This window comes from Vespa crabro, chromosome 3 (genome assembly GCF_910589235.1).
Source record: "Vespa crabro chromosome 3, iyVesCrab1.2, whole genome shotgun sequence".
NCBI lineage: Eukaryota > Metazoa > Arthropoda > Insecta > Hymenoptera > Vespidae > Vespa > Vespa crabro.
This window is the reverse complement of record NC_060957.1, coordinates 5,458,656-5,483,219: the sequence shown is the minus strand read 5'-3', so window position 1 is coordinate 5,483,219 and position 24,564 is coordinate 5,458,656. Positions and strand designations below refer to the sequence as shown.

At 27.0% G+C, this 24,564-nt stretch overlaps 2 protein-coding genes across 6 annotated transcripts; both read left to right on the top strand.

Moving 5' to 3' along the window:
* The first annotated feature begins 758 nt into the window (after positions 1-758).
* On the top strand, positions 759-6,378 carry LOC124422682 (putative fatty acyl-CoA reductase CG8306). Of its 5 annotated transcripts, none has more exons than XR_006941902.1 (9): positions 759-1,337; positions 1,428-1,679; positions 1,777-2,026; positions 2,110-2,302; positions 2,418-2,657; positions 2,723-2,980; positions 3,054-3,205; positions 6,113-6,245; positions 6,340-6,378. XR_006941902.1 is itself a non-coding variant. In XM_046959476.1 (8 exons), the coding sequence occupies exons 1-7, from the start codon at positions 1,146-1,148 to the stop codon at positions 3,190-3,192; spliced, it is 1,524 nt and encodes a 507-aa protein (XP_046815432.1). In that variant the 5' UTR covers positions 759-1,145; the 3' UTR covers positions 3,193-3,205; positions 4,314-5,547. The 5 variants fall into 5 exon arrangements, 3 of the variants coding, with proteins under 3 accessions (XP_046815432.1, XP_046815433.1, XP_046815434.1); XR_006941901.1 differs by having other exon boundaries at positions 3,054-4,532; XM_046959476.1 differs by lacking the exons at positions 6,113-6,245; positions 6,340-6,378 and adding an exon at positions 4,314-5,547.
* A 7,286-nt stretch (positions 6,379-13,664) lies between these two features.
* LOC124422683 (putative fatty acyl-CoA reductase CG5065) lies at positions 13,665-23,858 on the top strand. Its single transcript, XM_046959479.1, has 7 exons — positions 13,665-14,030; positions 15,239-15,461; positions 20,961-21,200; positions 21,281-21,545; positions 21,611-21,913; positions 22,313-22,520; positions 22,609-23,858. Exons 2-7 carry the CDS (start codon positions 15,270-15,272, stop codon positions 22,910-22,912), a joined length of 1,512 nt encoding a protein of 503 aa, XP_046815435.1. The 5' UTR covers positions 13,665-14,030; positions 15,239-15,269; the 3' UTR covers positions 22,913-23,858.
* The last annotated feature ends 706 nt before the right edge of the window (positions 23,859-24,564 follow it).

Below are 24,564 nucleotides of genomic sequence, written 5' to 3'. Positions count from 1 at the left end.
AATTTTAAAGGAATAACAGAGGTATATGCGTATTTTGTATAAAAAAAAAGAAAAAAAGAAAATAAAACCAATCTCAAAGCTGTTACAAATGTCAGTAAAAATTGGAACTTACTATGTTAAAATAGATCACTATAACATTATATAATATCTTTATATATAAATTAGTTATAAGTCCTTGTACATAATTTAAAATGTCATTATTACTGAATATATATATATATATATATATAAATACTTATTTAATATTCTTACAAGTTACCTCTTAACTCAATACGAATTATGCAAATAAAACACTTATCCATAATTGGATGACGTGACAATCAACGTAGTTATACAGTGTTCAAATATAATAACTTAATAATAATTTCGCCAATGTTCAAAATATAATAATTTAAATAAAAATTATGAAGACAAATATAGATTTCTTTTGTTATATTTATGGCAGAAACGAAAATGATTAGTAACAATTAATTATTGTTGTATTGTGTACTTTTTACTTAACACTATTATCTTAATTATTTGCATTATTGAAAATTGTTTACTTTCGCTGATATATTCGATTTACGATAATTAATTTGTTAATTTTATAAATATAAGAAATAATATTAGTAAATATAATTCAATTTGTACCAATTTGTTCCTGCTCATTGTATTCCTGCATTATTTACTATTATATCATTCGAGTAGGTCGAACAAATGAGAACTGATATAATATGTATGTATGATTGAGAATCCCTGTTTTACTATAGGTTAGTTGCCTTTGGCGATTTGAGTAACGTAAAAGTCGATATCTGCATTTGTTTTTTTTTAAGTTATTTGCCTTTGGTGAATTGCGTAACGTAAAAGTCGATATCTATGTTCGTTTGTTTTTTTCTTTTTACCGTCACCTTCATTAGTTTTCTCGACGAGATAGAAATCCAAGACGAGCCGAGTTCCTACGTGCTGTAAGAAGCTGAGTGGAATCGCCATTTTTTCAACGTTTATTCTCATTTAATCATTTATAGTGGCATTTATTCTGACGTTCTTTAAATTACAATAATCGTTTGTTTCTTTTTGTTCAGTGGTTATATAACGGGTGATACGAAATTTTTAATAAGCGGTATAAACAAAAGTAAAAATAACTCGTTTTTGAAAATCTCAACAAGATGACATCGCAAGTGAATGATTTCTATAATGGCAAGAATATCTTCTTAACTGGTGGAACTGGTTTTCTTGGTATTTGTTTGATCGAAAAGCTTCTTAGATCTTGTTCAGATCTAAAAAATATTTATTTGCTTATTAGACCGAAAAAGGGAAAGCAAATTAACGAGAGATTAGAAGAGGTGATACAAAATTCGGTAAGATTGCGTTATAAAATTTTCTTTTTAATATGTTTCATTTTTATGTTTTATTAAATACACTTATATTTTGTGCAATAACTCACTTAGGTCTTTGATAGATTGAAAGAAGAAAATAAGACAGAATTGTTTAAAAAATTAATTGCTGTTCCTGGTGATGTTGGCGAAGACAATTTAGGTTTGTCTAATGAAGATCGGTTACAACTAATAGAAAACGTACAAATTGTTGTACATTCTGCTGCTACTCTGGATTTTGAAGCTAGTTTAAAAAATGCTGTTCATATTAACTTGCTAGGTACTAGAAAAGTTGTTCAGCTTTGTCAGGAAATTAGGAATCTCAAGGTAAACCAGATTATTGAAGATAGATTTGAAGATATTTTATCTATAAATATATTTAAATCTTGCTTATCTTATTATCACAATTACTTTTGTATTATAGGCTTTGGTGCATGTTTCCAGTGCTTATGTTAATTCAGTATTGCGTGATGTTCAAGAAAAAATTTATCCAGCTCCAGAGGATGTAAATAAAGTACTAAAATTAGTAAAAGAACTGGACGATGATGCATTAGAAGAAGAAACTCCAAAACTATTAGGGGAACATCCAAATTCATATACATTTACCAAACATTTAGCTGAGCACGAAGTAGCTAATGTTCACTTACCGTCTGCGATAGTACGACCTTCTATGAGTGAGCTTTGAATAATGTATATTAAAGTAATAAATATTTAGAATGCAAATCATGTGTTTTCATATATCTTTTTATGATTATAGTTGTAGGATCATGGAAGGAACCAGTACCTGGATGGACCATATCTAAAAATGGGCCAACAGGCTTCCTTATGGGTGCCAGTAAAGGAGTTGTGCGGAGATTACCTATTGCTAAATCTTTGATATATGATTATATTCCAGTAGATATTGTTGTGAATACTCTCATTACTGCTGCTTATGCTATTAATCGTGATAGGTAACTTAAATTTTAGCTTTTTAATAAATTCTTTATAAAATTATTGTATCTTCTATTAGTTTTAAAAAAGATATTAATTATAAGCAAATTTTAATATGTATTTTATTTATTTCAGTACAAATAATGTGAAAGTATATCATTGTACATCAAGTACATGTAATCCCTTTAAATGGGAATGCGTAGAGTCAAAAATTACTCCATATCTACACAAATATCCATTGAAGAGTGCTGTTTGGTATCCGCATCTTAAAATTATAAGCTCGATATTTTTATTTAAAATTTCTGCCTTTTTTGTACACATGATTCCTGCATTTATTTTGGATACAATTACAAGATTATTTGGAGGACGACCAATGTAAGTTTTGAAAAGTATACTTCAATAAATACGAACATATAAATTATAAATAATTTATATTCTAGATTAGTACGTTTGCACAGTAACATTAATAAATCTCTAGACCGTCTTGAAAAGTTCATTTTTACGGAATGGAAGTTTAATAATCCAGTTTTTATGGATTTAAAAAAATCTTTGTCTGAGGAAGATAAAGATAAATTCTATATGAACATTGAATCATTGGTTTGGGAGGATTACTTTTTGAATCTAGTATTGGGTGTGAGAATTTATCTATCTAAAGACCCTAAAAAAACACTTGAAAAAGCACGTTCGAAAAATATGATGTAAGAAAAACTAAATGCTTTGTATATTCTCCGATATTTTTGTATTTTTTAACGTTAAATATGTTTTGTACAGATTGATGGTGGCCCATCTAAGCTTGCAAGCTTTATTATTAGGATTTTGTTGGTGGCTGGTCAAAGTTTCGTTCAACTCAACTTGGACAAAAACAGGCATGACCGTTCCGATCATGTATCTTCTCTTCGATCAACTTTAAATATTATATAAAGGTTATTTATTATTTGTTTATATAATACATTATCTGGAATAATATGATCTTTTATTACATGATGAATGTTATTCATTTCTTATTTTTTAAAATTCATTTTAACTAAAATAAAGTTGCACATTAGGATACATCCAATAATTTATGTTAAAGCTTTCGTCGTCGAATATATACAAGAGATTACATCATAATAAGGGCTCATTCGTAGGATTAAAAATTAAGACACGCAATTACTTTTTTAATTTTTGAAAAAAATATTTTCTTTTGTAAAAATCGTGTCAAAATAAAACAAATATAAACAATAATAAAAAAAAAGTAATAAAAATATTCAAGTGTAATTTGTAATAAAAAAAAATCTTTTTTATCAATTTTCGTCTTTGATCTTTTGGATGAGTCTTTGATTATCAAAGTTAAACAAGAATTTTAATCAAAAGAATTTTTAATTATTTTAGTTCAAAATAGTGTAGTAATATCTTTTCGCATTTATGTTAGTCGATTAAGCATTTACACAGCATGGATTTTACATTTATGATTTTATAGTTTAAACAAATATCTATGCTTATACTATGTATGCTATAAGAGCACCATAAATGCTCTTGAACATAATTCTAGATTTATTTTAATAATCAAGAGTTTATCTAAAAGATGAGAGATGGAGACACGAGGTTCTATTTTTTGATATTTAACACGTTGTCGCAAATGACGGCTATAGCCGTCCGATTTTTGGCGATATGTAGGCAAGTGACAATTGCAGCCATCTTGTATATGATGACTGACGCTCACTTTCATATGGCAGTCATAAACAATTGAAAAAAAAAGTGTTTCTGAGCACGATCGTCAAATTAAAAGTGTGCGACAATGTGTTAAAAAAATGTTATATTTGCAGGAAGAAAAACATCTATAACTATTTATAGTTTATAATACAATATTTAGGAGTACTAAATGTTTTAATGAAAAATTTATGGCACATATGTAGTAAGATGAATATAAATATATGTATTTTTTACTTTTTTGAAATATTGCTTTGAATATAATTAAACAATATTTAAGATCATTCTTATGTTGTAAACATTGAAGATTTCGCATATAACTAATAAAATTATATTTTTCAGATGCAAAAAGTTTACAAAACATTCTTTATCAAGGAAAATGTATTTTCTTTCTTATCTATAGTTAACTTTGTAGAGTTCGATTTGTCCATCGAGATAAAACAAAATTCTGTCAAGGTCAATCAGGATGATTGTTTTGAAAATTATGTACTAACTGTAAGAATATGACAACGATTCTACAAACACTCGACGATTATGGAAAAAACTTCTCGTAAAATATAAGTAAGATATCTTCGTTTTATTGATGTTACAACTTATGATATTATTTGAAGTATTCCAGTATCATTTATTGTTCACAATTTAAATACAATAATCATATCATCAGCTTTATGATTATGATGCGTTATGTATCTTAAAGTAAAACTTGCAAAATGAAATAAGAAAAATAATTGTAGCTTTATAGTTACTGTTTTCATTTTGTAAATTTATCTGTTTGGATTATACTACATTCAGTGATATACTTACTACATTAATTTCATCGTTCCTGATATGATTGTAAAAAGTAGCATAATAAAAAAGAAATTATAAAAATTTGAGAAACTTTTGTCAATAACGTTGTTAAAAACAGTTATTTAAAGGAGGTAAAATTAATTTTTACGCAAGAACTGATGTACATTATTAATTATTATATATAAATTGTGCCATTTACTATGTCGAAATAGTACTGAATCGAAGTGTGAAAAGAAACAGGTGCATCGTCGAGATAGTCGACTTCGTAAAATGTTTATTTGATCATATTTCTGAATTGTTGTGCTGCAAACTGGAAGCTTGCAAAATATTGTAACTTGTTTGTAACATTTTAATGAAGTTGTATGGATTTCATAGACTCGTATATACATGCACATATTTATATAAATAAATAAACACTTTTGTTCTATATTAACACATTGTACGCCGGCCCCGCGAAAACGCGGGATTCGAAGTCTGTCGCTTTAACGCCGGCTCTGCGATAATGCAGGTTTCTTTTGCTTGGTAATCTGCCTTCTGTTGCCATGATTACGCAATCTTCAAAAAATTACATCTTGGAAAATGTTTTGAAAAATACCATACATCCCTTAAATATTAATATTTTTCTTTCCGTTTATATTATATATATGTAATAATAAATCATAAAATAAGACAGGTATATTTTTTCATAATTATAAATAAAAATTTTTGATTTTGCTTCTATTTTTCGTTATCGTTAAATTGTATATGATGAATATGGAAACAAAATATAGTGTTTTACGAAAATGTACAAAATTTTAAATATTTTCTTCAGTTTGTTTGTTTTTTATCATTTCTTTTAATATAACTTACAAGTTCTCTTAATATAGCTTACAAGTTTTAAGAATTATTAAATGTTTTCTTTATTTTTTGGAGAATAATATATAAATTGCGGAAGTAAACACAATGTTTTTATCATTTTTATTTAATAGATATTCAGTTGATGGTCATGTGCAATGCGATTATAGAGTCAATGCTTATGTTTGCGAAATAGTATGATTGATTTTCAATTTAATAGATATCTTTAAAAATGAAATATAATCACGAAGTAGAATTAGCACTTTAAATAAATAAGAATAATAAAGATATTAAAATTTTCGGATCAAGAATAAAACAAGGACAGTCGAACGTTCGAATTTCTTAAGGAAAGAAAATTTTTTTCTTATACAGTATTTTAACGGATTCTAGCAAATTTATTAATTTCGGATTAATTAGATATTTTATTATTGAACATTTTTACTCTAACTTTATTACGATTAATTTATAAAGGAATTTATTATTACATAGGACGATATAGAAATTTTTATACTTTTTAGATTATTCATCATCGAGTTTACTGCTGCAGTTGTTATTTTATTTTAGATAATTTATTAGATTATTATTGACAATTGGTTCTCTGTATGCAGCTACTTAGGATATTCCTTGTGCAAGGATCAACAAAGCATTTGAGTAAGTAAGCTTTTTTTAACCGTTTTCTTAACAATTTTAACAATTTTTTATTGTAACAATAAAATTAATAATTTTGCTTTTATTTCTGTTTCAGATCATCAATAAATCGACTGTTGTATTGCTTAAAAAAAAATAAAATAAAATGGCAAAATGGAATTGATACGGAATGAATATCCGCTGAAGCTTTCCCTTTTTCGTCGTAAACGTTCTTCGAATCGTTTTCTTGCGGCCATTTTCATTGTCAAAAGGTGAAACATTGCTTTAATTTGTACCAACAATTCTGCAATCGATAGTCTCGCATAGTCCGATTTAGAATGGAAACAATCCAATGCCTTTCTTTTTAATCGTGGCGTGATTAATATTCAGGTAGCATCCTCATGCAGTATCCTGCAGGATAAGAACTTGTTTTTTCACACTTTTTAGGAATCACTAGTTAGTTTATAATAGGTTCATTGATTAGAATAAATATTATTTTTGTTGGAGCATTCGATTAAATGTGCCTGTGTAATTGTTCACGATTAGTAGATTCTTTGAGTCCATTGATTGTCCACAGGCTAGGGTAGGGGTAATTCAAATATTTATGTATGAATCTTTAATCTTTGTTATTTTTTTTAAATAAATAAATAAATAAGCAAATAAATAAAGATCATTAGAAAATTGAGACGCACCCAGGTAGAGTAGAAAACGCAGTTGAAAATATATGTTGGGATTCGTCAGTGCCATTTGGGGTGATTCATTCGCGAATATAACCACTTCAGAAGAAATCGATACTTTACGTTGCAAGCACTTACCATTCATTAGGTTAAAAAAAAAAAAAAAAAAAAAAAAAAAAAAAAAAAAAAAAACAGTGAATATGTTTTTTACTTCCCAACCCTCCCTTAGTTTGCAACTATTGTGTAGCGTTCAATGCGTGCGTTAACGAGTGGTTTGAGGCTCATTGCGTAAAATGAGATCAAGTCGGGATTAAGTCGATTTAGATTAGTGTTACGTCCCGTATGGTACGGACCTCAAGAATATAATAATATTTCGCAAGCAGCTTCTACCTTACGGAATTTGTACCAATTTCGGCCTTATCTGCTATGTGCAGTTATGACACGGGATTGATACCGTTAGAATGCCAAACAGGTAGAACAAATTGAGATGTTAACCTTTTTACCTTAATCCAGTTGAATTATTTCCGGGCTCTCCGGAAATCCACGTGAGAGTTGGTGCATCCCAATATAAAAAATGTGGAAAGTCTCTTTCGTTAAGAGAGATAGAAGCGGGATGATAGGGTTTCTTGAGATGCTACGCTGTCCTCACCATGCCTCTATTATATTGATGTATAAGCTTATTTGGTTATTCTTCTCTTACGCGTACGTAACAATTGTTTTCGTGTGAGTAGAGTAAGTAGTATTAGTAAATTGAAATGCAAACTTTTCTCTCATATGTATATCTTTCTTTGATGGTAATGTGCGTTTCGCAATGATCCGTACTAGATACGATGTTAGTACGCTAAGTACTAATTTTATGATAAATGCATAGAAAATAATAAATATAATTGACACATATAAAAATTAGTATATATCGTAAGTAATAGATTTAAGATTATTTCGAATAAATTAAGAACTAAGGATAAAAAATTCGAAAATATAATTTGATGACCGATTTGAAATTAAGAATAGGTTTGTTGCTTCATTGTAATTAGCTTGTCGTAATTGTTTCAAAATCTTTACTGTAACAGTCTGAAGAAGATATATCGCTGCTTATATAGAACATTATCCCTATTTTGGTCACTGTGTGGAAGAGTTGATATGCATTAATGTGTTCTCAGGTATCGGACCTATGTACGTGATTTGTTATGGTAGAAAGGCTCCATGATTTAACGGCGTTGAATAGCACATGTGTTTGTTCATCTCCCGCCGTAGAGTATCATTACATTTTCTTTTTTAAATTAAAGTCGAGCTCTTGAATTTTTTATTTTCAAATTAAAATCAAGCCCTTACATTTTGAAGTTTTAAAATTAAGCAAAGTTTTTTCTTGAAGTAGATTTTTAGTTACAAAAATAGAATCACGCTCGTTAAATATTTTGTGGACGTTCGTTACCTACAGCAACATTGCACTCAGAAGTGCATCTGAATATTTAAGCATATTGATTTTTAATTCAGAATAATCATATATTTTTTCCCTTTCATTTTCATAACTGCATATTTGATATGTACATATATATATGAAATATATACATATTTTATACTTACATGTTAATATAGTACTACAGCGGTTCGCTCAAAGACCTTATGCGATAAAAATAATGTCAACGCATCCTTACCAAGAATTGTAAAATGTGTAATATGTTGTAATCATTATGATCATTATCATTATCCTTTTGTAATCTGATTCTCATTATTCTGATTATTCTGATTACACGAAGGTGATATGAAAAGTTTCCGATCTCAACATGATGATAACACTCGTCAACAAAAACTAGAGAATGTGTTAGCGCATTTTTTAAAATTAACAAAAATTTCAGCCATTTTGGATGCGCAGTTGTTGTTTGACAATCGTTTGAGTGAATCGATGTGAGTGTTTTTATGAAAACGAAAAAAATCAAGTATCGAACTATCATTAAATATTTGTTTTTGAAAGGCAATATGCCTATGTAAATAAAAAACGAGTTGAATGCTGTGTATGGAAACTCTGCACCATCATTTATCATCGTGAAATTTTTGTAATTTTTTCAGCTGGATTTAAACGTGTCCGTACTAGCTTGGGAGATGATGAACATTCGGGACGTCCAAAAACTGCAACCACTGATGATAACATCGCTCAAGTTCATCAAAGGTACTAGATAACCGTTGAATTAAAGTGAAAGAGATAACAGAGCCTATAAATATGTCCAAAGAACATGTTTGTCACATATTGAATCAAGATTTAGGCATGAGAAAGCTATCCGCGCATTGAGTACCGCGTTTACTTATGTTAGACCAAAAACATGTTCGGATAAACATTTCTAACGCTCTGTTGGCGAAGTTTAGACTATAAATCAGAGTTTTGGCGCCGATTAATTACTGTGGAGAAAACTTGGATATATCATTATACCCCAGAAACAAAAATACAGTCAAAACAGTGGATTGCGAAGGAGGAATCGGCTCTAAAAAAAGCAAAAACTGTTTTTCAGCTGGGAAATTAATGGCGACTATTTTTGGGGATAGTCATGGAGTTATATTAATCGATTATCTTCAAAAAGATAAAATCATTATAGGAGCATACTACGTATCATTACTGACAAACTGAAGACAGAAATTGTGGAAAAATGGCCACATTTGCAGAAAAAAAAATTGTTTCATCAAAAAAGCTATCTCACACCTCAGCGTTTGCCATAGCGAAAATCCACGAATTACGATTTGAACTACTTGATCACACCCTCCTTACTCGCCAGATCTAGCCCCAAGCAAAACTTTTTGTTCCCTAAGCTAAAAGTTACGCTCGGAGGAAAAAGATTTTCGTCAAATGAGGAGGACATTACCTTCGTAAACAATTATTTTGCAGAGAAAAACGCCGAGTACTATTTGAACAGGTTAAAAAGGTAGGATCATTGCTGGAAGAAGTATATAGACTTACAAGGAGACCATGTAGAAAAATAAAAATAAATTTGAAGAAAAAATATCTTGTATCTTTGTTAGGCTGGAAACTTATCAGATCACTCATATAAATCTACAAGACTTGATTTCTACATTGAGAAATGATATGCCTGCATTTAGGGATGCAAATAAATATAGCAAGGATATACATTTCTCATTTAGAATGATCAAAAATAAATAAATGAATAAGTGCATTAATACAGATACTTAATGAACCAATATTTAAATATTTTAATCTTTCACAATATTCTTTTCAAGAAATAACAATAAATAGAGAACATTTCATTTTGTTCCACATATAATTATTGATTTATATTTAAATGATTTATATATAAATAAGGGTACACATACCTTTTATGTAGTTTTTTCTTACAGAAAGTTTTATTTTAAAGTTTCAATGTTAAATATTGCAAAGTATCCCTTTATCAATGGTATTAACAATATTGCCAAAAATAATGTTTCTAGAATTGTAGTAGTATCATATTTGACATAAAAATAAATTAATGATGATTATAAATTTATTATATGAAATTGATTTGTGTTTTAGATTTTTTATATATTTTAGTGCATAACAAATTAAAGTAAAACAATAATAAAAACACATAATAATATATTTAAATACTGAGGACTAGAATGATTTCTTTTATTTATTTAAAATGTTGAACAAATTTTTAATTGATTTATATAGAATTGATTTTCGTTCCAGGAAATATCATCTAAATCGGCAAAAATCGATTTCACTCTTTGTTGTTTGTTACTATTAAGTGTGAGTAGTTATTAAGTGGTTATTAAATAAAAATATTATAAATTTTTTATATTTGCAGGTAACTGGTTCGTTACATGACATTTAGATATTAATTTTAACTGTTTTATTCAAATATAAAGCACTTTAAATTTCTTATGGTCACAGATAGCTGATTTATTATATAATATTTGCCTATTAATTTTGAATGTTTTATTCAAATATATAGTGTTTTAAATTTCTGATTTCTTACATAAAATCTGCATATTATTTTATTCGTTTCTTATTTAATTATAAAATGATTTACATGTTTTATATTCACACTTGACTGTTAATTTATTATATAAAATTCACATATTATTTTAATTGCTACTTGTTTAATTATAAAAAGGTTTAGGTAGTTTAGGAGCACAAATTTCAAAGAGCCGTTTGCATCATCTGAAGAAATTATACATAGAGTTAAATGTTAGATAATAAGATAATATATGTAATGCAACAAAGAAAAACAAATTGGTCTATCTTTCATTTTACAAAAGATTAAAGTATTTCTGTTGTGTTTTAGGCAATAATTTTTGTGATATTATGTATTCTCATAATGAAATAATGTTTAATAAGATATTGATTTATATATGATTTAGATAGATATTGATTTAGATATGTAATCTTTATATGATGTATATAGACTATGTGTATAGTAATCACTGCGTTCTATTTTCAGTTTCATGATGATCATGATTCAGTTTCATGTTTCATTCAGTTTTCATGATGATTATCAACGTTAATATTTGGAACGTGTTCATATCAGCGTTAATATTTGGGAATGAAAGTTCATAAAACATGATCAAAATGTTCTATTCTATTGGTTTTATCAGATAGATCGCGTTTATCGGCATCAAAAGGATTCATAAATTTTCGTCTAATCTCGATTGATTAGAAAAAAATTTTTTTTTCATTTCACAATTAATTTTGTTTCCAAATTATAATAATTATTGTTGTTCTAAAGTATTTGTCATTAGTAGTAGAGTTTTAATTTTTGCGTCTTCGTATGCAGCAACATACAAGTGGTGAGATCTGTAAATCGATATTGCTTTCGATATATGAAAAATAGTTGCATTTAAATTCAATCAAATTTTATTATGTTCTATAATGATGATTTTTTCTATCTTACTATATTTTCCATTTATTCTGTTTCATTAATAGATTCTTGTATTATTTAATGTATTCATTATAATGTCTGTTTTGAAATTATATATATATATATATAAATAATAATATATATAAAATGTGTAATTTGATTGTGTTTATTTCTTTTTACAATAATTAAGTACATATATGATATATATGACATATACATATATTGTTTCTTAATTTTATATAATACTTAAATTCAACGTACATACTCTTTAGTATTCGCATCTTAAATTTATAAACTTATTATATATAATTCATATTTTAATCTAATAGATTTGTACAACAATATTAATAAATTATTACTCTGTCTAAAAAGGTTTATTGTCATGAAATGAATGTTTGATAACCCGTTTTTTATGAAAATAAATAAATCTTTATCCAAGAAAGATAAATTCTACATGGATATTAAATTATTTGTTTGAGAGGATTACTTTCTAGATCTAGTATTAGGTGTAATAACTTATCAATATAATAACATCAAAATAACTTATCAAAATAAGGAGCCTAAAAAATACTTGAAAAATACGATGTAAGAATAATGAAATGTATTTTCTATTTTCCAATTTTTTATTATTTTTAAACGTTAAATATATTTTATGCAGATTGATGATGGCTCATCTAATTATATTTTTAAATCCATTGTAATTTTTTAAGATGATCTAATATAGTGATTTGTTGATATTCTTACATAAACCCACAAATCTAAAATATAAATAATTTATATATATACGTTTTCTATTTGATATTTGTCAATATATATTTTTGAAAATTAATACCAAATAATTTTGTAATTGTGTCTAATAATAAATGTAGGAATCATGTATACGAAAGAAGCAGATATTTGAAATAAAAAATTGATTTCATAATTGAAACGTAAGATACGTTTCAAAGATAAGATAATTGATCTTAAAATTGAACTCAAGATACGAGTACACTTCTCAATGAATATTTCTACTATACCTACTACTACATGATAATTGTACAATGGATATTTTCTACTTTTTTGTAATATTGCACATAATGAATATAGTTAAAAATATTTAAAATTGTCCTTATGTTGTAAACGTTGAAAATCTATTTCATATATGTATATTTAATAATATAATAATATTCTTCAGATGCATAAAGTCAATAAAACATCTTTTATCGTGTTCTATCTTATCGGCAGTTAACTGTGAAGAGTTCGTTTCATTTATCACAATAAAGTAAATCTATCGAATATAAATAAATGATGCAACAATAATCAATTAGTAAGCCGAAGAGAAAATAAGCAAGACGAGAAAATAAGAATTTTCCTTGCACTTTTTGATAGTCTTATATATTTTTTATATAAAAAGAGATTATGTACTTTCAAGTATATGCAATATATTTCGCTACTTGCGAGGAATGATATTATTATTATTGCTGTTAAACTATTAATTTTATGTGGAAAATTAATATTTCTAAAGTTTTCATTTATAAATGTCTTACGATTTTGTAATTATAGGACTGATATAGAAAATAAATGTAAATCTACTAAAATAAATATAAAAACAGCAAATTTGATATTTTATAAAAAAGATTGAAGGGAATAAAAAAAGTGAAGGGAAATTTCATTATTAAAAACAAAAAAATATATAAATCTGAATCTTTCTGGGAAAAATCCAAATATATAGGGAAGTATGATGAATCTACCGTAAAACCTATAGATGAAATCATGGATCGACGACAGAAGAAGACGTATAAGAATAAAAGAGAGCGAAGGGAAACGTATTTTGAAGTGTTTGCTACCTTCTACCTCCAAGTATCAAGGTTAACAACATGGTTCATCGTGGTAGGTGAATATACGATAGATGGGGATAAAACGTCGCGGAGAACGAGTATTTTCTCTCAGTTCGTTTCTGCGATCGCTGGGTATGAATTATTAAAATTCGAAATCATTCTACCTCTTTCTCTCTGCTTTGCTACATAGCATTTATTTTTGAGAAAGATCAGTCTTTATCGAGACGGTTATACTTACGGAACTCAAATTGATTAACTCGCTGAGACTTCTCTTTTTTTTTCGAAAAAACCAATCGCAGAAATTTCTATTTCGTTCTATCTTCTAAACTATTTGTTTCTTGTCTTCGATATCTACAAATAATCGTGGAAAAGAGATAATCGCAATTTTAATCAAGACACTTGCTAATTCCTTTGGGATTCTTATAATCGCTTGACAACGAGCATTCCTGGGATCTCAGTTCTGTGAAACAGGTAAGTAAATGACTTGGTGTTTCTTTATGTTCATTTCTTAACTTTTATTTTATTTGTTTTTATTTTAGTTTTATTATTATTTATCATTCTTTGTGAATAAAACTTTTTGTTACTTTTAGAAATATAAATAACTATATGTAATTCTTAGAAATATAAATATGCAGACGTTTAAAAATTTATCACAAAGATATTGATTTATAATTAATAAATGACTGTGAACGAAAAAATTTTAAGTTTTGAAAAATATATTTATATAATATAGAAAATACATATATTTCATATAATATTTTGTGTATATATAAATTTTAGTTTTAGTGCACATTGTTGTATTACATATGTATGTATGTATTACATATGTATGTATTACAAAAATGGTTGATTTTTACTTTGGATTATTACAATATAATGATATATAGTATAGGCATATTACATATATTTAATATAATAATATTTATTAAATTAAATTATATATAATATGTTTTATTTTATATAATATATAATAAATATATGTTATCGAATGTAACATTAAACGAACGGTCGAATAATGAACATCAAGAAATAAAAATAATCGTATATGCAAATAATTTATTTAAATATTCATTATTAAATATGTAGAAAGAAAAAAGAAAGAAAATTAAAAGAATTAACTGGAGATATTTGAGTGATCAATCAAATAATCATTTTGAAACATACTTTAAGAAAATTATTCCTTCAGTGTAACGTTTTTTCATAAAAACTGTTGAATTAACAATGGAATAATAATGAACCGCAATGACCTTGGCATTTTGAAAGCAACTTATACCTCCCTTCGTCGAACGTGTAACATCGTGCAAGAGAATTCATTCTATGCACATTGAAATTCAAGGTCAAATTGTGGATTGTTATATATATATATATATATATATATATATATATATGTATATATCATTTGATATATATATATTAATTATATATATATGTGTGTGTATTTTTATTGTTATATGTTATATATAGAAGAAATAATATATTATAATATATATATTATTATATATATATTTTCATATTAAATATCCACATAATAATAAGTAGTAAATGTGTACATATACATATACATATATATATATATATATATATGTATACATATGTACTCATGCGCGCGCACATGTATGTATGTGTGAATATTCTTAATTCACATTGACGTTCACATATTTCATATTGCATTGTTACAGTTTTCAAGAGGGAACAAGAAAAATAAAAATAATGGTTACGACACCATCGATACCGGAATGGTTTCGAAAGAGAAACGTCCTTATTACGGGGGCTACTGGATTCCTCGGAAAAGTTTTGATTTACAAATTATTAATGAGCTGTCCTGATATTGGTAATATTTTCTTGATAATTAGAGGAAAGAAAGGAATCGATTCGCAATTCAGATTGAAAGTCATCATCGAGGTGAGTTATTAATGTGCCCCTAAGGAATACCTTAAATTGTATTTAGCATTTAGTTATCCATTGATCAACGAACATAAATCTATCGAACAAAAGTTATTTCGAATTAAATTTTCCTTGTAACAAGTTTTATGAGCTTATCTCACTCTCTCTCTCTCCCTCTTTTTCTTTAAAATTTTATGAAATAGAAATGAAACATATTTTTTTCTCGTAAAATCTTTTTCATTTTATTTTATTATATTCTTTTATTACGTTTCTGTTGCTTTTCATTTTCTATCTTACAAAGTCTATTTCTTTAATCTTTCTTTTCATATTGCTACAATAATTTTTAAATCAAATCGTATAAATCAAATTAAGTCGATTGAATCAAATCAAATCAAATCATATTAAATAATATAAACATTTTTAATATAAATCATCTTCGAAATAATAAAGGGTAAATATTTTTGGTATATTTTAAATACCGGTTATTATGAGATTGTGAAAGTGAAATTAGGCGGAAATTCGTGACGTCAAAAATGACTAAGTGGATAAAAAACTCGAGTGAAATGAATGCGAAAGTATGGAGAGACAGACAGGTGCATGTTGAAAAAAAGAAAAAATGCTGTCGAAACGTAGATGGTTTCGAGATTATGCAATATGACATTATTGATTAGTGACAGGAGAAAAGTTTATAATGTACAAATGACATTGCAACATGGTTAAGAATGAAAATAAAACTTGGGCTAATTGTGAAATTTCGTTGAAAGAAGAAAAATAATAAAAAAAAAGAAAGTAAAAAAGAAAAGCAAATATAAAAGATAAAGCTCGTATTCGTGGAAGACGATTCTTGTTATTCAAATTAATTTTTTATTGTCGTCGACAAGGTTATACGCTACGTCATGAGAGATAAATTTGAATTAATGAAATCTTAATAAAATATAATTCTCTTATTACGTAACCAACATATTTGACATTCATTTATAATATCCGTATTTATTTTATTAATTTTTAATTTCTTAGCGTTTATATGGTATCTTCGTTTAATTTATACAATATAATACGAAAGATTATTATTCGACAATAGATTTTCTATAGGTATAATAAAAATATATATTATATTTTTTGTATATTATTATACGATAATATATATATATTTTTCGTATATTATTTTTTCTTTCTTTATTACCTCACAGGTCGATACACGTTTACATTCGTTTATTCATTCAAGAGAGTGGTAGAACCAGTATGAAGTGCAGGGAATGCGCTTACAACACATTACAAGTTACTCTGCAAAGTGATCTTTTAGTCTCTCGTTCGTTTATCCTCTTAGTAGTAGCTTTTCCCGTTACTTTGTTTTCCTTTGATAGCTAACGATAACGTTTCTCTAGTATTGAAAAAGTGTTTCTTTGTTTCATTTGTTTTTCTTTTTTTTGTATTTTTTAAACCCATTTTAATCTCTTCAATACAATTATCGACTTTAATTGATAGTCAAACATGCATGCATATATATATATATATATATGTATGTATATACATATACGTGTGCGTACGTGTGTATGTATATGTATTTGTACAAAAATCGTACGTTAATCTCTAAGTATTTCTCCTACGCTAATTATAAACCTATATCTATATAGAAAAAACTTATTTTATGTTTTTGACTTTTCTACAGGCGTATATATTATTACAATGTATATTATCGTATAAATAGAAAACAGATTATAGACAAGCAATTTATCAACTTTCCAATCTCTTTAAAACTATATTCTCAAAAAGCGTTACTGTTTTATGTAAATAATTTTTCTATGAAAAATCTAATGTATGTTCTATAAGGAAAAAAAATCTTATTATTTGGGAATTTATTTTCTTTTTTCTTTTTTTTTTTTAATCACAATCTTACTTTAGCTAAAATGTTGAGAAGCTTCATTATTCGATCTACTTCAAATTTTTGTTATCTTTCAATTCTGTTCAATTTCTGTTCTGTTTATCTATTTATTCATTTTTTATTTGTTTTGTATTTATTCATATTTTTTTATTTAATCTCTAGTACTAAAATAATATCCCACGCTAGTGAATAGTTATTTATTGTTTTAGAATTAGAAATGAGTGAAAATCTTGTTTACATTAATTAATTTAAATTATGTAAATTAAGACTCGTAATTGATTATCTAAATGATATGTTTGAGTATATTTATACTTCTAAGAATATATAGATGAATTTATAATAAAGTATAATAACATTAGATGAATCTATAATAAAGTATGAAGGTCGCTTATCATAGAAATAATTCAATCCATTAAAATAGTACGCTTTGGTGTAAAATATAATAATCTGTGCGAATGTAAATTAGAATATTATGTCAAATTTAAGATATAAGATAAGTCAAAACCTAGTAGTAGTAAAAAATTCGGGTACTAATGCATCAGAAAGTATAGATTATTAGATCATAATTATATATTAGATCAAAAAATAGTGGATTAAGAACACATCTTATTCTTAGATAATTGGTATTCTTTGCCAAACCTGTATTGAAAATTGGATACTATAAAAATTAATATTATAAAAACTAACAGATCTATATAATATCTGTCTATAAACAGAATTATTGTATATCTAAAATCTGTATAGAAAAAATTCTTGAAGCGAGTCTTGAAATGACACTATTGTATCTTCATGGCTCGCGTCAAATTATGGTTTTGTATACAGTTTCGGCACGCGAATCCATGAAACAATTGCCAGCCCAAAGGGTTAATTTGTTTTTATTTAAAAGACAATTTAAAGTTATTTTATAGAAGGATATAGAAAGAGTAATGCATATGAAGTTAATCGAGTACGAAAGAAAAAAAACAATTTTTATATTTTGAAGTTTTTATTCAAATTTTTTTGATTAAAAATAATTTGTCATCTAGAAAAAATATTATTTAAATATTATTATTAATACTATTATTAATATTATTATTATTATTATTATCCTTTTTTATTTATTTATTATTATTTTTAATGATGTTTACTAGTATATATAATAAGTCTAAATAGAGTTTTTTTTGTCAAGAAGCAAATCATACGTTGATATCTATTATTGACACAGAGAACCTATGTAGAGAAATATAAACATCGAGGAAAAGGATATTTCCTTAACTCGTTTTTAAATCTTTTCTTTTCTTTTTCTTTTCTTCTTAATATATTGTTGAAGTGATACATGATTCGAGAGGGAGAGAAAGGGAGGGAGAGAGAGAGAGAGAGAGAGAGAGAGAGAGAGAGAGAGAGAGAGAGAGACAAAGAGAGAGAGAGGGCGATGAGCAGTCTTAATGATAAAATAAGTAATAAGCGTCATGCTTAATGCTTAATACAATCGTTCAATTATTTCGATGATTATCGTATTATTTATCAGGAAACAATCGATGTTGAAATTCAACTGAAGAATGCATCATTAATAGTAGTATTTTTATCTATTATAGGAGTTTTAGCAGTCGACAACATATCTCGAAGTTTTATATAATAATTTCTTGTAATCACTCTTACAATAGGAATTCTCTTTCTCCTCCTTCTTGCAGGCCTCTCCGCTTCGGTAATAAATTACACAATTACGATATTGCAAATTAGCCAAACAAAAACGATAATAAATAATATCGATTTTTTGTAAAGATTCTATTTTGCATGACAGGAAGTAATAAATAAATTTTTTAATTAATAAGCTTTCTGCCATGATCATATATCTTATCCGTGATCATCATAAATAATAAAAGAAATTAATTTTCTTTTATGATCACCATTTTAATAATAATACGAAATTTATATCGTAAATATATTTAAATCTATTTTTTATGAATACAATTATGATCTAATTACATTCGTAAGATATTAATATGTAAAAATTCAAAAAATCACAGCTGGTTGTTATCTGATTAAGAGTCAATACAATTCTCTTGATTTAAGAAGTATCTTCAAATAATTTCGAAAGATTTATTCGTATTTGCTCATTTCTTTACATTATCGAAAATAAAAAATGTACGTGATCTAATTTAAATGAAGAAGAAGCATTTCTAAATAAATATCTATTTATATCGCATGAAAACTCTCCTGAGTATTTTGTTCGATAGACGTATGAATACATACATATATTTATACATATATTCTTATATACACATATCTACATACCAAACGTACGAAAGAAATATCGTGTGAAAGTAAATCCGATCTTGCGTTATGTCATTCCTTCTTACCGATATTAATTTCGATCTTGCCAAATGTCGTTATGCTATTCGATGAACTGTAAAATATAATTTCAATCGTTCTAGATATCAATTCGTGCAATATAAAGCGGATATTTATAAATCTAGTAAGATATAAAACATTTGTCGAGAATATATTTTTACTTGGCCATCATCGATGGTTTCTTTGAACATTTAAAAGACGTTCCAACTAGGTCATCAAACTCTCTAATACTCATCTTTAATTCATGTTTCTTGAGTAATCTTCCAAGATATTTGTACACGATCATAGTCAAACATCTTTAATCAATGCGTTGACTTTTGACCTTATCTTTCATAATTTTTTCTAAATAAAAGATACATAGAGAAGAATTTCATTGTCATATTCTTTTATATAAATGGTTACTATTGTCAGGGAATATGTCATCTAAATATCATCAAAAAAATCGTAAATGAAAACATTTTATATAAATTTTGTAATTAAATTTTGTTTACTCTAATGACTTGCATAATATTGAATATATTACTACATTCGTTAGTAGAGAATCATTAAGGAAAAATTGTTTGGAATCTTGAACGATTTAAAAAGTAGGTGGGTCATGTAATGCTTGGAAAAAAGTGAAAGCGAACGTTTAGCCTCGAATTCGTCTGTCCTATCGTTTTACGCGTGGTTCATATTATTGTAGAAAAAAACGGGCTTAATAAGGACATAAGAATCGATCGTACTCGAAAAGTACAAGTACAGTTACTCACAAAAATGATCAATTACTTTCTTCAAAATTGATCATTTTCTTTTTATCTTTTTGAAAATAAATAAAGAAAACTTTAAAAAATTGTAAATAATTAAACAGAAATGAATACACTAAAAATGGAGGAAAATAATACAAATCATCTGATGTACTAAACATAGATACAGATATACAATATACGTGTACCAATATATAGTATATATATGAATGTATGTATTTACGTACAACAAGTATACGAATGAAAATGAATCTCGATGTTTTTGATATGGAAGTGGTCCTTTCACATTTTACGTCATTAAGTTACGGAGCAGTTAATTCTTTGATTGAAAGGCAAATGCCATATACCCTGGATATTTTATAGAGAAATGACCTTGAAGTTATATCCCTACCAAATTTCTCGCCTGCCCCTGCTCCATCTCATCCTGAGATTTACACATCATTTTAAATATCGATTTAAATGGACCATTTCTTCAATGAATTTGATCTACCTATTAATACATATCTAGATTTAGAATAATGAGATAGAGGTAGATTATTGAATGAGTTTGATATTTTCCAGCAAGAACCATTTAGAGTGCTCCGAGAAAAGTATCCCGAAAGATTGAAGAAACTTGTAGTGGTGCCTGGAGAAATAACTGAGGATGGATTGGCTTTGATTGCTTCTGATAATGAACGAATTATGAAAGAGATATCGGTAGTCTTTCATACTGCTGCGAACGTTAAATTCGATCTTCCATTGAAAACCGCAATCAACATGAATACGAAGGGTACCATGAATATCCTAGCGTTAGCTAAAGAGGTAATAATAATCTTTTAAGAAATATTATTAGGTCATAAAATTTTTGAAACGAATCTTATAAAAAGGAAATTAATTTTTAGATGCCACATCTTGAGTCTTTCATACACATATCCACATCTTATTGTCAGTGCGGTGAGGCAGTGTTAGAGGAACGTGCCTATCCAACAGCAATTTCACCTGAAAGTATTATATCCATGGTTAATACTATACCTGATAACGTATTAAACGCTATGACACCGAAACTGCTGGATAAACAACCGAATACTTATGCGTTTAGCAAATCTCTCAGCGAGGATCTTTTATATAGATCTAATTTGCCTGCTGGAATCGCTCGTCCGTCGATAGGTATGACGAATTTTTCATAATCAGCATTATTTCGTTTGTTTTACGTTTTTCTGTTTTGACTTCAGTCATAGCATCATGGAAGGAACCGACACCCGGTTGGATCGACAATATCAATGGTCCAACTGGATTGATGATTGGAGCAGGAAAGGGTGTCATACGGACGATGCTATGCAACCCGAATTACTTGACCGATTTAATGCCTTGCGATATAGCTGTTAACTCCATTATTGCGTTGGCCTGGCACGTTGGTTTGGAAAAACCTGAGAAACCAATTTTCATGAATGTCACGGAAAGTGGAGAAAATCCTATATCATGGGGCAGCGCTTTAGAAATTGGAAAGAAACATACTCTGAAGAATCCATTTTCAGGTAAACAATAAAAAACGAAAAATCTATTTATTTTTCATTTAAATATCTACGTGTTGTTGGAATATCAAAATATCTGGTAGTTTATTGTTAGCATGATTTCTCATGATTCAAGATCTTCAAGCTAAATAATTGATTCTCTCTTGATGAGAGCATATCGAGATAATAATATCTCTATTTTGCTCTTGACATTCGCTATGAGTTAACATATAATAAAAGATAATTTGTATATAATCGGCACATAATTTGATATTTTCATTGGTTATTTATCCGGATTAATAATTATGTCACGTACTGTGCAACGTTATATCATTAGCTATATAATGATTGTTAGAATCAAGGTCTCTTTATTACCGACCGAAATAAAAATTTTAACTTCAATTTTAATATTTTTTTTTTCAGGACCACTTTGGTATCCAGGTGGAAGAATAACTTCATCGAAAATCTTACATTGGTTCACTATGTTATTTTTACATTTTATACCAGCATATTTTTTAGACACTATAATCGTTTTAACTGGAAACGAGCCGTTTTTAGTGAAAGTCCAACAAAGAATTACGTATGGTTTAGAATTATTACAATATTATACAACTAAAGAATGGGTATTCCGGTAGGTATTATTTACGAAAGTATATAAACATTTAAGCTATTATGTAAATAAATTTACATATATTTTTTTTTCTCAACATTTTTTAAAGGAACGAAGTGAAGAAAGATTTGGAAGAACGTCTTTGCTCCTCGGATAAAGAAATTTTCTTCATGGATACTAAGGCATTATCTTGGGATGAATATCTATTAAATTATATTTTGGGAACAAGAAAGTATTACCTAAAGGACGATCTTTCAACTTTACCTCGTGCAAGACAAGTTTTAAAATATTTATATATTGCTGATTTATTTGTGAAAATTCTTTTTGGTGTACTCGTCCTGTGGTTAATTTATTCGTGGATGAATACGTCCAAAGGAATAACCGCGGCATTGATTGGGGAAAATAAGATCTAGTTTCTATTTTATCGACTCGATGATATTTATTTTACAGATTCGATATTTACTTTACCGACTTACAGTATCTTACAATTTCTTGATGTATCATCAAGAATCAGGGTATTTATTAATAAAATAAAATCTTTCTTAGGAATTTAATTTAGGATAGTTTATGTTATCTATTTTAAACGACAAAGAAAAATATAAGTTGACAATGATGATAAAAATGTAAATTTTTCCACACTCATCCATTGTATCTTTTACTCTGTTATTTTCTGTAAATATTTTATGTCTCGTCTAATCCTAAGTTAACATTGTATGTGATGACGTAACACCTTATACCTGGAATGTATTGCTTAACTTTATCTGAAGTGTTTCTGTTAACGCTTAACTTTATCTAAAGTGTTTTTGTTAATTTTAGTTTTATAGAAGAAATGTTCAAGGGAAAATTACGCTATTTCAAGGGCCATTTGACGATGAAAGGGATATTTTCTCAAGGTTATTTTTTATGAGATTTTAAAGTCATCGGTATTTTTTTAAACAAAACCCTACGATCCTTTTTTATTGTGAATTAATTTATCCTGCAATTTTGAATTACAAAGTATTAGAGTATAACGTCGAAAAATGTTTAGTTTGTGGATATTTTTTTAAATATATGCAATTCTAATAAGCCATATATATTCTTTGATTGAAAAATAATGTTAGAGGAAGAAGATTAATGATATCAAGGTGAACTACTTTAGTATTCATAATCATATCTTTATCGAAAATGCGTGTATGTATACTTGCAAAAAATATAATTCATGTAAAAAATAAGCTTGAGAAAAATTTCCATCATCATCCGTCTCTTGAAATATTGTAACTTTGTTTTGAACATTTTTTTTTATGAAATCAAATATAACAAAAATATTTCAAATAATGGAGCTGTAATGTATACGATACATCCTGTATAATATAATATAATATACATATATTATATATACAATATATATTATATATAATATATATATATATATATATATATATATATATATATATATATATATATATTAGGGGGACCGGAAAGTAATGTCGCTTTCTTAAATTAAATTCAAACGAATAAATTTTTAACAATTTTTAACAATTTTTAATAATCAAATATCGACATGCGCTGAAACGACATTACTTTCCGGTAATACTTCACACAAGTATATTTTTGTTGATATCTAACTATTAAGAGAATAATATCTTTTTCAGCAATATCATATCTAAGAAAATTAATCTCTTTTTCAATATTAATATGTATAGGTATTAATATAGTATTATCTTTTTATATACTAAATAATATTATATATATCTTATTTCTTAAAAATAAAATAAAATATAGACATAATGCGAATCAAATGAATCACCAAAAAGGATTGTTGAAAAAAACATTCAATTTAATGCATAATAGAACTTTATATAAGTTTAACGATTGAACAACAGGTAAGGAACAATTGTAATAAAAAATGATTATCCAATTTGTATTGTTCGCATGAGAGCCTAAAAACCAAGATTTCGAGTGCATAGAGAACTAAAGAAAGTCTTTTTCTGAATGAAATCAATAAAATACTTTCGCATTCATACATATTTCAAACAAATTATGGAAAACAAAAATCATGAATTGAAGACGGTAATAGCATCTGGAT

Bases quoted from the DNA above. Each gene is read 5' to 3' on its own strand.
- LOC124422683 (XM_046959479.1), top strand. From the start codon at position 15,270: ATGGTTACGACACCATCGATACCGGAATGGTTTCGAAAGAGAAACGTC. The intron at 15,462-20,960 runs GTGAGTTATTAA...GATATTTTCCAG, and splicing joins GATTGAAAGTCATCATCGAG to CAAGAACCATTTAGAGTGCT. The intron at 21,914-22,312 runs GTAAACAATAAA...TTTTTTTTTCAG, and splicing joins TCTGAAGAATCCATTTTCAG to GACCACTTTGGTATCCAGGT.
- LOC124422682 (XM_046959476.1), top strand. From the start codon at position 1,146: ATGACATCGCAAGTGAATGATTTCTATAATGGCAAGAATATCTTCTTA. The intron at 2,027-2,109 runs GTGAGCTTTGAA...TTATGATTATAG, and splicing joins GATAGTACGACCTTCTATGA to TTGTAGGATCATGGAAGGAA. The intron at 2,981-3,053 runs GTAAGAAAAACT...TGTTTTGTACAG, and splicing joins GCACGTTCGAAAAATATGAT to ATTGATGGTGGCCCATCTAA.